At 44.4% G+C, this 14,807-nt stretch overlaps 1 protein-coding gene across 1 annotated transcript; it reads right to left on the bottom strand.

Annotated features, from left to right (window-relative positions):
* Positions 1 to 219: 219 nt before the first annotated feature.
* On the bottom strand, positions 220 to 12,041 carry LOC148027741 (O-fucosyltransferase 35-like). Its single transcript, XM_087689441.1, has 9 exons — positions 11,163 to 12,041; positions 10,927 to 11,034; positions 10,621 to 10,705; positions 10,404 to 10,474; positions 10,122 to 10,210; positions 2,425 to 2,557; positions 2,078 to 2,307; positions 1,519 to 1,995; positions 220 to 1,097 (listed from the first exon to the last, which is right to left on the bottom strand). The coding sequence occupies exons 1-9, from the start codon at positions 11,589 to 11,591 to the stop codon at positions 866 to 868; spliced, it is 1,854 nt and encodes a 617-aa protein (XP_087545567.1). The 5' UTR covers positions 11,592 to 12,041; the 3' UTR covers positions 220 to 865.
* Positions 12,042 to 14,807: the final 2,766 nt, after the last annotated feature.

Raw genomic sequence — 14,807 nt, 5'->3', positions numbered from 1 at the left:
CATCTATTATTGCTTTGCTTTCAACTAAGTACATAGATGGAAAGACCATCAAAGAGTAATGAAGGGATGATCCAGCTCCAACATCCTGCCATCTATTCCATCATGCTGTCTGATACGAAGCAATTGGGCGAGTCTTAATACAATCTTCGCGATTAATACAATTACCCTTTACAAAAAGAAAATCATGCTTATGAAGCTAGTACTTAATAGGCCATATACTTGGTTCTTAATGTGAAGATTTTCATGCAAAAGCAAATACATCGTAAGTGCAGTTGGGATACCATTTGCTACATGCACTTGAATGTGTATTATAGCTTTCTTCATGGCTTTGATAACACATTACTTACTGTAGATCATCCACAGCGCCTCTGCGTCCCTTTGCTACGTGCACTTAAATGTCTGTTATAGCTTTCTTCATGGCTTCCATAACACATTATTTTCTGTACAGTATCCACAGCGCCTGTGCATCCCTTGTAAGGATCTTCCAAAAGTTTGTTTACAAGGGTGAATTCAGTGAACGACCAAGCAGGCAAGCGAGCGAGCGAGGCTGCTCGCGATAGCGGAATGGAATCCACATTGGAAGAGGGGTGAATGCTAAAGCGGGCATACAATAATCTCAATCCATGCTCCCACCATCGCTGATCGCCAGCAGTACTATATAATAAGAGAATGATACATACTAATAATCATGCCCGGAAATGGAAACGCCAATCCGATTGTGTTGCGCATCTAAGCTTTGCTGCCTGGCAATGTTGGTTTTCTGACCTTATTCTGCCACGTTACAGCAACTTCGACACAGATCTGCCTTGTGGCATCTGCAAGAGCGTCTCTTCTCAATTCTGTTTGATTTTGTTTCTTGCTTGGATTAGGTCTTGTTAGGCGCTCTTCTAGCAGTACCAGGTTGCTGCTGTTTGCGGCAAATGCAGCCAGGCAATGGATTGGCATAGAAGTTCTCTTCTAGTTTTGGAGACTCCCCTGGCTGTCTGTAATCTGGACCTCCAATCCTGGTCTGGTGTATCCTCTTCACCTCAGATTCGAAGTCCTCCCACATTATCCGTCCTGCATCGAGATCGTCCACTAGGCCAACCAATTGCGCCCTGCAAGTAAGCATATTCTAGTGATATATAGTAAGTAGGCCTTGTTATGCAATTATCACGAGAAGTTTTGGACATTTTCCCATGTGGGAAAAGGGGTTCTTTTACCTTGGTTTTCCCCTTAGTGCATAGCATCATGAGCTTTTGGTCAGGAGGCACCACAGACCTAGCTAGGTGCCGTTGGGGGCACCCCAGCCGGCAGCCGCATCCCCAACTGCACCTAGCTAGGTATTCGATCCCTCCCTCACAGTAGCTAATGATGTCGTAATCAACAATGTGGGAATTTCAGTCGGAATTTGGCTAAAACTTGTTGTGTATGTAAATATGAGATAACCAGAAAGGAGAAATTGCAATAAACAACAGCATAGACACACACACACATACACACAGAGTACCTATTACGAACAGAAAAAAAAAAGAGTACCTGTCAGGGCTAATAGTTTTGTGGTATCCCTCAAATCGTCGATGGCCCTGCACAGCCTTTGCCATGTTTCCATCGAAGGTGTAGACAAACACATCACTCTCAAGGGCTACAATGTGGTCTAGGGCAGCCAACCTGTTCTGGAAAGGGAGGAAGGGACGCAGCTCCTCCTCACTAGCCAGGGTGGAGTGAGTGAAGACATTTGGGAACTCAACCTGCAAAGCATTCAAACTTGCATTGCCATAGATGTCTCCAGCAGCAATGTATATTTGGGTGGAGGAGGGGTATCCCAGGCCCTTCAAGAGAAGAGCAGTCTCTCGTGGAGTAAGAGGGCATCCCCCTTGCTTCCGTCTCTCCTCACCATCAATCTCCTTCTCTTTCCAGTGCTTCACCTCGTAACGCATTTGCCTTAGCTCTTCAGATTCTTCAGCTGCCAGTCCATGTGTACATCCAGTGAACGCTAGCATATCCTTCTCATACCTGCAGTAAACACGAGTCACACGCACGGACACACAGAGAAAATGAGCTCAAATAAAATGCTGTAATCTCACAGACAACAAACCTGAGATGTAGAGCTATGAAATTGATATCCTTCCTCATCCGGTCAACCAGTTTGTTTCCCAATTCTTGGATGGCATCCGTGTATTTAAGAGCTTTGTAGCAGGCTCGACAACGAAGCCTTTGCACAGAGTCAGGAAGGTCATTGTTTGCCAGCCGAGAATCAGAGTGTGTGAAGTAGACCACCTTGTGCTTTTTAAGCAAAGGGAGTATCTCGTCCTTGTAGTAGAATGCCTTTCAATGACAGAAGTGCAGGCTGTCATGCAGCAACAAGAAGAACAATAACAACAACCAAAACAAATAAACACATGAGCAAACTGGCAACATGTAGGTTCTTTAGAATTCTGTTACCTTAGACCATGATACTGGTGCCTTTTTGTAAGGCTCCATCTTCTTCAAAGATAAAGGCAGCTCCTCAACAATTTGAATGTCATCTTGCAGGCTCTCTATAAAATGGTCTACATCAAAGATATCACCAAACTCGCTGCAAAGCAGACAGTAAATTTTCAATAAGCAACGATACAAGCAAAAACCTATATTCCCTTATATTACAGAGTCTTGTGTATGTTCCCCCCCTCTCATGGTGGGAAGCCATAGCACAAACCAATATGCAGGACTCTCGAGCAGAACTCAAACATAGGATTGTTTTTAACCATACTCAATGTCCAACATGTACAAGTTTAAAGAGCTTATTCTTCATTTGGTAGAGTAGTCACTGAGCAGCAAAGGGGCTGGCAATTGCTGCATTTCAATGCAAGGCAGTAGCATGGGAACTTGGAGTAATAGTGCACATTGTCTGGAGGAACCACTGCATTTTTGTGGCAAACCAATCGTGGCAGTCATGGATGAATGTAGCGGCAGCTGGAAGGTTGGAGCAGTCAAAGCAGGCTGCTACAGCTGCTTTTCAGAGTAGCTGAAAACTACTGCATTTTGATGCAAGGACGCAGCATGGGAACCTGGAGTAGTGCATGTCTTCTGGACCAACAAAAGGGGCAGCAATGGCTGCATTTTGGCAGCTAAAAGGTTGTAGCAGCCATAGAAAATAATGTGGTAGCAACTAGAAGGGTCAGAGCAGTCGAAAGGCAAGCGGCCACAGATGCATAGGGTTGGAACAAAAGTGTGGCGGGTCTGTGGAAGATAAAACTAGCAACGGAAGTTGGCTGAAGTGGGGAATGATGGGATGAAGGGTGGCCTCCCTTGATCCCTTTATATGGAGTTGGGTGAGCAATATGAATGCCCAACTATAACTTTGAGTTTTGCCTTTCAGGGCTGTACAAGAACTGAATAAATTACCCAATAATTGAGGATTGATTTTGACCTAGCTTAACACCCCATCTCGCCCAAAACTGAGTCTGAGGAAAGGAACAGCAAGGCCCTTTGCCTTTTCTACAGTAGCATCAAAGAGTGCCTAGAACTTGCCCTCAGAAGAGGAAGTAACAACGATATTTACTTAATATTGGTTTGAGAAAGTAGGGCTAAAGGAAAGGAGAACCCAAAGCCACCATAGGAGAGCCAAAAAATCATGTCTCCAAACCAGCAAGAACCAGTAGATCCTTACAAGGTTCGCATATGACTAAAATACAAGCCTGGCATGTAAGTGCTACAGCGATATCCAATGACTTGCACAACAGTGCTTCATTGAGATGCTTTTGGTGCAAGGCTAAGCATGAAGGTAAACCTAAAGAACTTGTAGTGGAAAAAAATAAAGAATGTAAGATAGGTTACCTAGCTAAAAAGATCCTACTGAATGATTTTCCTAAGGGGCCCAACTATATGACTAGACTAGAAATCCTATGGCATGACTAGCTTGACTAGCCTATCTATGAACGACTAGCCCAAGGTTAGAGCCACCACCCAGCTCCTCTAGAAGGTCTCTATGAGAGGAAGATGTCTTAGATATGTGTCTCTTGACTCTTATCATGATTTTCCATTAACAGAGACGACGAGATGGGTTAAGGGCTGTGCACTATGCAGTTGACCAGTTAGTCAAGCTGAGGGGTTTTTCCATTTTACTTGGTGGGCTCAAGATCCAATAAATAGTGGGATTTGGATTACTCAAAGATTGCCGTGCCTTTGTACGACATTCATATCAATGGTGATCGGGCCTCTAGTAATGTGTGCAAAACCTATTCTTTTTAGGTATATTATGCTAGGAGGGCTCCTACTATTGGTTTTTCTTCAGTCCGAAGAAATAGATTTCCCCTTTGGAGGACTTGCCTCATGTTCCTTGAGAATATTGCCCCTCCCAAATGTCCCATTTGAAAAAGTGTAAAGCAGGAAGAGAAGTACTCTCCTAGTAGCCTTGGTGATACAACCGTATTCAACATAGGAGCTGGCATTCAAACTCACAAGGTAGCCGTCAAGTTGGGCAAAGAACAGACTTTCTGCATAAAATTAGAATACTTGGTTGACACCATGTCAAGAAATAAAGTAACCCAATCATCATCTAACTTTGATGGGTCAATGGTAGCAAAACTTAATGAGTAACCGCCAATCTTCAGCCACTCCCCTTCCTTAATCATAAAGTCCTAAAGCTCATGATCAAGATGTAAGTGTCATGGATGATCCCATGCCACATTGTGGCCCATAAGATGAGCATAGTGAGCAGATGCATGGAGAAAGTGCTATAATTGAGAATGGAATTCGGGCATTATGCACCTTTTATTGACAGACAAGGTCAAGGTGGGAGATGCAAGGATCGCTTTGTGGCTCTAAACATTGGAGAAGCTCCCAAAGTCCATGAGAATCAAACACTTAGTGCACAAGATTTGACTAAATTTGTGAAGTTTGATGCATTGAAGTGAGACTTATCACTAAATGCATTCTTGGCCCATTATAGCAACAAGAACCAGTGCTAGGACAATATTTTGAAAAAATGGAGTACACTTGGGGGTTTACCCCAAAGTGCCCATAATGCAAGAGGAATTCCTAGCACAATAGATCTGTGAGCAGCACCAAGAATAGGATGAGTGATGGTAGGGGCTGCTAAGTGTAGAGGGCTGACTTGACAAAATTATGTCAATAGTCCTGACTTTTGTGTAACCAAGGATGAGAGGGTGTAGAAACATAAAAATGGGTGCAAGGTGGTGATTCACTGTGCTTGAATTGCTTGGAGTGTAGCACAGTGTGCATAAGTGGGATTCTCAACATTGGACCACCATGAGTCAAGAATGGTACTGATCTACAAAACAAGTAGATGGAAGATGCCACTCGGAAGTTGCATACCATGCAACTTATTGTGGCAATCATTGAAGTAACAAGTTTGTAGGCCACTCTCATTACAGGAACAGGCCTTTAATTAGCCATGACTTACACATACTTTTTGGAAAGTAAATCTTCACTAGTCCTTTCCAAGACCATGATAACTATCCAATGCCATGCATTACTTTTGATATTAAAAAGATGTCTTTCAAATCATCCCAAAAAGTTTATTAATATTAAATGTATGTCCATCCCATCCATGTGACTTCTATTACCAAGTTTTTTGACAACATGATTTTCAAAGTTTCTTGTTGTTAGTTTAAGTCAGTGCTCTTCTTATATGAGGCTCTCTCTCTCTCTCTCTCTCTCTCTCTCTCTCTCTCTCTCTCTCTCTCTCACGTGCGCACGCACGAGATTATTAGAGCAGAGATTGGAGCAGCACTTGTGGTCATGGAAGCATTGCTTCAGTCAATAACTTGCTTACAAAGAATATGGGAGCTCCCTAGATACGGATATCCATCAGTGGCATTGACTTAGACAATTACCAAAGAGTGGGGATACACATCATTGGTTGTTGAGAAACCCTTCACCTATAGTTTGCGTTTTTTGCGTTTTTGCGTTTTGCGTTTAGGGTTTGCAGCCCCAAAAAGGGGTGCCATGTAAATAGGCCACTCTCTCAGTCATTCCTCACGGCTGATTCATTCAGTCCGTCACCTCTTCTCTCCAGCCTCTCCACTACCCTCACACCCCTTTAGGAGGACATTGCGGTTCATGGTTCGTGGTTGTCTTCATCATCTTCCTTGTGCTACGGCACCCTTGTTCCCTTGTATCACATTCACTCCATGATTCGGAACTTCATCATTCGATTCATCAAAATTTCTTCTTGCTTCTCCATGTTTGCCGAGTTCACTCCATGTTCCTCCCCGCAAACCCTACTGTCTCGTTGGTACGTCATCTTTTGACATGGTATCAGAGCTGGATCTACTCAAACAGCGGCAAAGATCCTCCACTCCAATTAAGGCAAAGACCAGTGGTGGGTTCGGCATCCACTTCTCTTCTTCTTCCACTGCGTCAATATCTCGTTTTTGTAGGTTTCAGATGTTTTCAGCATGCTACCCACACCCCTTTCACGGAGGACATCGTAGTCTCAATTGTCCCTTGTGTTATCTACAGTCTAGCGCCTGTTTCCAGCCTTCCACCCGCAGTGACTGACCTCTTCCTTCTTCAGCAAGGCACACTGGTATCCATGGCTTCTTTACCAATAGATGTCCAGACTACTGGGTGCTCCTACTGTGGCATCACCGGACACACCACTGATGCTTGCCAACTTCAACCTTTGCTCCCCACCCCCTGGAGTATATGTGTCTTCCACTAGACACTCCTTGTGCCACCTCTCCTTTTTGGGCCACAGAGATCGTTCTACATCGGCTATCAAAGTACTATGCTCAAGGCAATAAAACACATCCAATGCGCACTAGGTCCTTTCGAGCACATGGACGATCGATTGGTGCTACAACCTCCTGGAGATCCTCGCAATGCCAGCGTCAGTCTTCTCCCACTTATTTTCAAGTACAGTGGCTTCCACGACCTACAGATCTACAGTCTGCTCCATCGAGAGACAATGATCGTTTGATACCGTCTCCTCATCAATCTGCTCTTTCAAGAGACAGTGGCTACTCCGCTCCTTCCTCTTCTTCGGCTACCCAGTCTGCTCCACTAAGAGATAGCGACTATTGCCCACCTCTTGCTCATTCTGAGCCCCACCCTTCCCCACCCTCGACTACTCAGGTTCGAGAGGCTACCTCTGGGAGCTCTTCAACATCCCAAATACCTTCTTTAGCACGACCGGCGGTACTTTCTTCGTCATCAAACATTACGGAGTCCATGATCCATGAGTTTTTGGATTCCCTATCTACTTTAGAGGGGGATTCAGAGGCGGATGTTATTTATTTGCTTTGAGAGGGGGCATCTACTTCGACTTCAACAAGGTCCCTCCACCTCCCATCTCAGAGGGGAAACCTACTCCACATGAAGTTCTTCACCCATCCTCTACTTTCTTGGGGTGGCTATCTTCGACCAATCATCTCTTCTACTGATACCTAGGATCTTCAGGTACCACCTAGATCGGGACCTCGGAGGTTCAGCCGCAATTTGGTGACGAGGCCTTCGTATTCCTTCCAGCATGGATGCACGGAGCTAGTGGCTTCTCTCCCGAGGTTGTGTTTCGAGTTCTCCAATTCACTCTGTCTATTATTCTTTACTGCAGGTTCCCTTTCCGGTGGAAATCTTGGATCTTCGGGATCCTCTACATCTTCTTCCTCCTCTTCTTCTTGCCTTTGTCCCTTGGTCAGCATAGAGCCACCTCCCGAGATTGAGTACGGGGATATCCTTATGGTTCTCGGCACCACACAAAGTCCGACATTCCTCCTATGCATTGCATGTTTTCCTCATCTCTGTACTAGGGCACTTGGGCAAGTGAACAATTTCCCCATGAGGGACACTGTCCAAGTGGAACCTGCTGCATACGCATTGCATCTCCACCTCTCTTCTCTTGTTCCCCTTTTTGGGCCTAAGAGGGGGTGTTGAGAAACCCTTCACCCTTCACCTACAGTTTACATTTTTTGAGTTTCTGCGTTTTGCGTTTAGGGTTTGCAGCCCCAAAAAGGGGCGCCATCCTAGACTGACTATGCCTATTTATAGGCCACTCTCTAATTCATTCCTCGTGGCTGATTCATTCAGTCTGTCACCTCTTCTCTCCAACCTCACCACTACCCTCACACACCTTCAAGAGGACATTGCGGTTCGTGGTTCGTGGCTGTCTTCATCATCTTCCTTGTGCTCCGGCACCCTTGTTTCCTTGTATCACATTCACTCCATGATTCGGAACTTCATCATTCCATTCATCAAAATTTCTTCTCTCTTCTCCATGTTTGCCGAGTTCACTCCGTGTTCCTCCCTGCAAACCCTACTGTCTCGCTGGTATGTCATCTTTTGACATTGGTATGTAGAGATGCAATCATTGTTCAAGATAAATGGGTTAGAGATGAATACACTCCCACTACTATAGTACAATTTGGATTGCCCATACTTAGATCACACTCATACAAAGTGGAATCAAATTCTCAGGTTAGATACTGTGAAGGTTGATAAAATTGTACATGGGTACGTCCCTTGGAGCCCCTTGGTACAAAGATGGCATAGTATCAGCGCCATTTCTTACACATGTAGGCAAAGGGATTCATTGTCACACCAACATATATGGATGTCCACCTCTCCCATGGGATATGTAGTATTGTTGGACAAATACGAACATCATCACACCAACTCAAGATTGAGCCAAGACAGTATACACATGCCTGAGGATGCATGTATTTGCCAATTATGCCACCAGAAGCCTAATTGAGTCCGAGGAGCACCTTTATTTGTAGATGTATTGTCTATTATGGGATTAGAGGGAGATTTCATTGCCCTTTCTGAGAGAGATTTGGGCCTTCTACAAGGTGATGAAATACAAGGATCAGAGATGCCTAGGACTATTCTTATTGGAACTCCAAGCATACAAAGAGAAGCTCCTAAGAAGCAAGACAAAGACAAAGGTAGAGCTAGTGAGCCAATGGCTTTCCATAGATTTTTTTAGTGTTAGCTCTAGAGCTAGCTCACCAGATACCACCACTACACCATCCACAAGTTACACAACAAACAAGGCAGCCACACTCCATAGAGCACGGTGGCCAACACCCGATCACCATGCCCAACACCCTTAGCAAGATTCGAGCCATCATCACTCGTCATCAAAGGTGAGTACCTCCCCATAGTGGACTCAATGACTTGGACCACCCCATGACACATATCCTTGCCTTGAGGAGAGTACATTGTTCTAGAGAGTTATATTGATCACGGTGTAGACCCACAGGTCAGCTAAATGATCATATTGTACATGATGGTAGCCTATACTTGCAAGTATCATGGTTAGTCATTTTTCATCATCGTCTTCATTTTCATTGTTGTTCTCGAGGTGAGATGCCATGGTCAAATGTACTCATTTCTTTGTCTCATAGGCTATTTTGGCTTTTGACAAACATAAATACACCTCTCTCTCTCTCTCTCTCTCTCTCTCTCTCTCTCTCTCTCTCTCTCCATGAGTAGTTCCACACTGCACTTAAAAGTGCATGTAGATTGCATCGAGTCTGCATACCATTTTGTACCTACTCACCTAGTTTACCATAACACTAGATAGTAGCTTTACTGGGACTTGGAAAACTTCCCAGACATTTTGTATGTAACCTTTTGATCTCATAGGCCAACTTGGCCTTTTGTAGACGTTAATATAAATCTCTCTCTCTCTCTCTCTCTCTCTCTCTCTCTCTCTCTCTCTCTCTCTCTCTCTCTCTCTGTGTGTGTGCATTTTTGGGTATAGTTCCTAAGTTGATCACTTCAGGGGGCATCTGCTGCTGTCAACACCTAGGAGTTGCATCTGATCCTTCTGCAGCGTCAGTTCAATGTACATAGTCAGGGCCAAAGTCAGTGTACTAATTCGTGGGAACAATAGTTTCAAAAGATGTCAGCCACCAAGCACCCTATGGTGTTTGAAACCTGGTCTCTCCATGGAAGGCAAACACTCTAACTACTTTAGCTACTTGATTTTGGAGAATCTCACTTTCTCTTTTTTATTTGGGATAATGGGAAACCCCAAATGGGGTGAACACCCAGTATGAAAAATACAAATGTAAAAAGATTACAGAATCCTAAATACATGTAAACCAAGGCTCACATGTAATGCGGCCAAACCACATAAAAAAGGCTTGAAAATATGCCATGTAACACAATTGATGGTTGAGAATATATACCTGGGGTCTGCCCAAAAGGAGGTATGGTCTAAAGCTGGGATGACTAGTGCTGCGTTCATTATTCTTGCTATGGCAACCATATCACATATCTACAAAAAAAATCCCATTAATCAAGCCAATTAAGCCACTGTAGTGTCTGGCAGCAAAATTGAGTTAACTTGACAGGTTGCCTGATTATCCTATGATAAGTTGTGCTATACAGGAATCTGAAACCTAATGTCACTGAATATTTGTATTTATGGGTCATACTCTGAGAGAGAGAGAGAGAGAGAGAGAGGGTACCCCATCTCGCATTTGATTAAGCCCACCATTTGCATTGACCATGATATAGCCACGGGGGGTTGATTTTGGACCTGAAGTTAAAGCATCTCAGTGCCTCACATTAGCTAACACAGAAATCCAGTGCTGAACACAGGTTGTGTGACAATGGTGTGCAGTGGTTTTGATCTCAGAATTGAACAAAAGATGCACCTAATTTCAATCTTGTGATTGGACTTACGCTTGTAACTTTTGGGTCTGCCAATGCACTGTTCAAACCCTCGAGCATCTGGACGATGCCAAAGCTCACCACCCTGAGCAACAAGCTGCAGCAAAATTACACCCATTTGTAAGCAAACTACAATCTCAAATACCAATACAGCTAATCTCAAATACCAATACAGCTTTAAAGCAGACTTTGCTTGTCTCAGTCATATTTTTGGGCAGGGCTACTATCCCTAACTTTGAGTTACAGAGCAAAAGGGTCCATCGAAAGTGTCCAATTCAACACCAAAACAGAATATACACCCCCCTAGCCCAACATTACCTCAGACTCAGAAGTTTGCATTCCCATCAACAATGAATTATATCCATCCGTGGTTTCATACATGTCAGTAGCATCCCAATTTCTGTCCTTGTATTGCTCCACCAGCACCTGTACACAGCCATTTTACAGCCAGGTCAAGCTCTGTGGATTACCCGGTCTGAATATGCTCTTAGAAAAGACAGATGAGAATTGCTCTACAGCTTTTCAGAGACAGATTTTCAGATATATGACAGTACCATGGAGTTTTCTACATATCGATCATCCGTTGAGGTTATCCATCCGACTGAAAATACCTTTAGAGCTATGATCAAGCACATGAATAATGCCAACGAGCAGAATGAGGCTTTCGATAACCCCTTTTTAGTTCTGAAGAATGCCACTGACTCGGCGAACAAACGATTCCACACTGGCCTTGTAGCAGGACCTGTAGTGATAGTCTCCCCTGAGTATTCTGCATCTATCCTTGTCTCAGTCGAGAGCCCAGTCTTCTCCAGCATCCGCTGCTTGTTTGATAAGGAACGCCTAGTGACAGGAGGTCTCCTAGGGGAATGTACGACTCCTGCTACATCTCTACTTGTGTCAGACAGATGGGAGGCAGGCATTTTGAGTCTGAGGGAATCCATGGTAGCATGGGAGACGAGGGTAGTGGTAGATGGAAGGGTCATGGCTTAGATCCTATCACAGAGATGCCAGGAAGGAGGAATAGCTCAATGGTACTGTTGTGTACAGACTGTTCAGAACATCTCGGATGGATATAAGCAGACTATGACAGACCTTGACGCTATTATGATTCAAGGAGAGCAGACAGAGAGTGTGCCAATGGGGGACTGGCCTCTCAGGACATCTAAGATACCAGATGGATGTAAGCAGGCTATAGCAGACCCTGATGTTAATGTGCTGAGGGAGAGCACAGAGAGTGTCCCAATTGGGGGGAGGGGGGGACTGGCCTCTCAGGCGCTCTCTCTCTCTGTGTTTATAACTGACGCTTGACTGAGCGCCTGTGACGGAGAGTGCACTGGCATGAGATCAGTCAACGCGCCAGAAGACACCTCGAGAGAGAACTTAGACGCGCGGAGGGTGGACATGTCCGAATGAATCGGCTGCCATTCCCGATTCGTACGTCCCTTTGGGCGGCATTCAGATTATCATATTACGAGTAATATTTATCCTCCTGCCAATTGGCACAGCAAGCATTCGGACTATCATAGTACGAGTAATAACTATCCTCTTGCCAATTGGGACGGCAAGCTTCCCTCTAAGGGAAGAGTCTAGAAACATGGGTGCTGGCCTATTACAAACAATGGTATAAGACCTCCAGGCTCCAATGGTCACGAATCCCATTCCATTGCTTAGAGATAAGACTCTAGAAACATGAGTGGTAGCCTATTACGAGCAATGGTATAAGGCTCTTGGCTCCAATGGTCAGGAATCCCATTTCATTACTTAGATGTTATATTCTTGATTCTTTGCTTCTCCATCCCTAGGGATTTATATTTACTTTGCCTCTTGCAAAACTCTAAAAGCTACATTGAAGGTCATGGACCTTATACAATATCAGCTACTAAGATTCAACTAAAAGCTAATGGTCTGCCTTATGACGAGTCTTCAAATCGGGCCTTTTCGCCAAGGACTACGAGTTCAAGCGATAGTGAAATGGTGTGTTAAACTCAAGGTCATGTGTTCCATTCTCATAAGCAGCGAGAAAGGCACATTGTATGATGTATGATGCAAAAACTGACTATGGTTCTGACGTTGTAATAGGACCACTTTTGTCAGTTTCCAACTAAAGTAGGAGCTGGTTGTGTTGGATGGTTGGTCTATCTGCATGTATACAAGAAGGGAGTCGATTGACATTTTGGCCTATTGCTAGGATGATTGTAGTGCAGATTTTGAGTGGCGTAGTAGTTTTGGAATGACTCATGCTTACTATTGGCTTGCGTGTTTGATGACAAGGCAGGATTGCATGTTGATTAGTATACTAGTCAACATGAGGAGGAAGACATTTCTCTGACTCCACACAAATGAGCTCTCTCTTTTCCCTCTTGGCTTCTTAAACCCCTCTCTATTTGCCCTCATGGCTTCTTAAACCCCTCTTTTCTTAGTCTTTTACCTCCCCCTTCTCTCTCTTTGCTGTCTAAATGCCTTAAACCTCTCTCTTTCCATTTTTCCCATGTTTAGGGCGTGCTATTATAGCAGAAACCCTAATGTGTGTTTCTCTATTTTCCTTGTTTTTTTTTCTTATCTAAATGCATCCAAATCACAAGAAACCACTTACACTTTCCAATCTACTTACCTAAATCCAAAAAACTAGAAAAATATGCAAAGGAGATCGAATACCTCTTTAAATGCTTTGCTTCCTACCTATCTCTCAAGCAGCACACCCTACTTCAATGCTTGATTTGGAGCATGCAAGCACTCAAAGCTTGAATCCATTGATGCCGACAATGAATCAAAATATGGGAGCTTCTCGCTAGACCACCAAGACCTACGAATTGCTTATTACTTCAAGAATTTCAAGCCAAGTGCAATGGCTACCTCTTATATAGCCGTACATGCTCTCATACCTATGAGTGTAGTGAGCTTACCTCCATGCTTGACTGAGTTGCCTCCTCCCTCCAAGCACTCTGATAGCTCCATGATCCAAGGTGCAAGCTTTCAAGCAAGCTCGATCCTCAAGCTCCAAGCTTCATGCTCCATTGCCATGCACAAGACAAGACAAGAGAAGATAATAGAAGAAGAAGAGAGGAGAAGATGGAGAGCTTCTCCACCACGGTCCCTCACCCTCACACACTCACTCCCTCACACTCCCTCTTTCAAGCACAAGCTCAAGCAAGCAAGAATAATAAGAAGAAGAAGAAGAAGGAGGAGAGCTAGTTTTGGCCACACACAAGAACAAGCTTGTTCATTCACTTTTTACATTTTTTACAAAACCCTAATCCCCTTTGGACACCCATCCCTTTTTTACATGCCTGACCATTGTGACTATTGGAGTTCCCACATTCTCTCTCTCTCTCTCTCTCTCTCTCTCTCTCTCTCTCTCTCTCTCTCTCTCTCTCTCTCTCTCTACCATAGCTCTTGCTTTCGCTTGCATGCTTCCACTTCAGGGCTCACCTCTTTTCAACTGGTATCAAAGCCATCTTCCTACAAGCTAGAGCTTGGTCCGATTGTCTCAGCTTGCATTCGAGTGTGTTCATTCTTAGCAACCATAGCCACACCTTCAAGGTTTGTATTGATCATCTACTTATTTAAGCACCCATTGAAGCTTCTTGGAGCTTGCTCAAAGCAATCTTGAGTCAACATTGAGCCCACTTCAGTAAGCAGTTGGCTCAGTTCACAGTGAAGGTAGCCATGGTTTAGCCTATAGAGATTCAAATTAGAGCTCCCTCTCACTTATGTTGATCATTGGCTATTGAGGCCTCTTGTAAGGGTTCTTTGGGTGTAACGTGTCACCTATCGACTGCCCAGGCACGTTTTTAGCAATCCTTCGAGAGACGAATCTAAGCAACGCCGCCCGGCGATCCCATGGAATGTTACAAGGTTTGTTGCCTTCGGTTTCTTGAGTCTGCCTCACAATAGAATGTTCGTTGCCAAACCCACTGGGATCGACCTAAAATTTGGGTCCCTAGTGGTCAAGGTCTCCCGACAGCATTCTAGCGTCGGGTCCTCCTGGACATCCTACTTTGCGCATAGATACCCAAGCCGAAGCAGATCCATACCGCACTTGGTCCTAGAGAACTAGGAGGCTTTTCACAAGGTTTTATCGACAACCAACCCTTAGGAATTGTTAGGTTAGAACCCCGGTTCATCCCGTTTTAGGGGACCGAAATGGGACTATGTCCTACGGGAAGAGAGGTTGAATGGGCATCCCTCTCATTTCCTAT

This window comes from Lygodium microphyllum, chromosome 12 (assembly GCF_053477565.2).
Source record: "Lygodium microphyllum isolate KBCC chromosome 12, Lygodium_microphyllum_v1.1.10, whole genome shotgun sequence".
NCBI lineage: Eukaryota > Viridiplantae > Streptophyta > Polypodiopsida > Schizaeales > Lygodiaceae > Lygodium > Lygodium microphyllum.
This window is presented reverse-complemented; position numbering and strand designations above follow the sequence as displayed.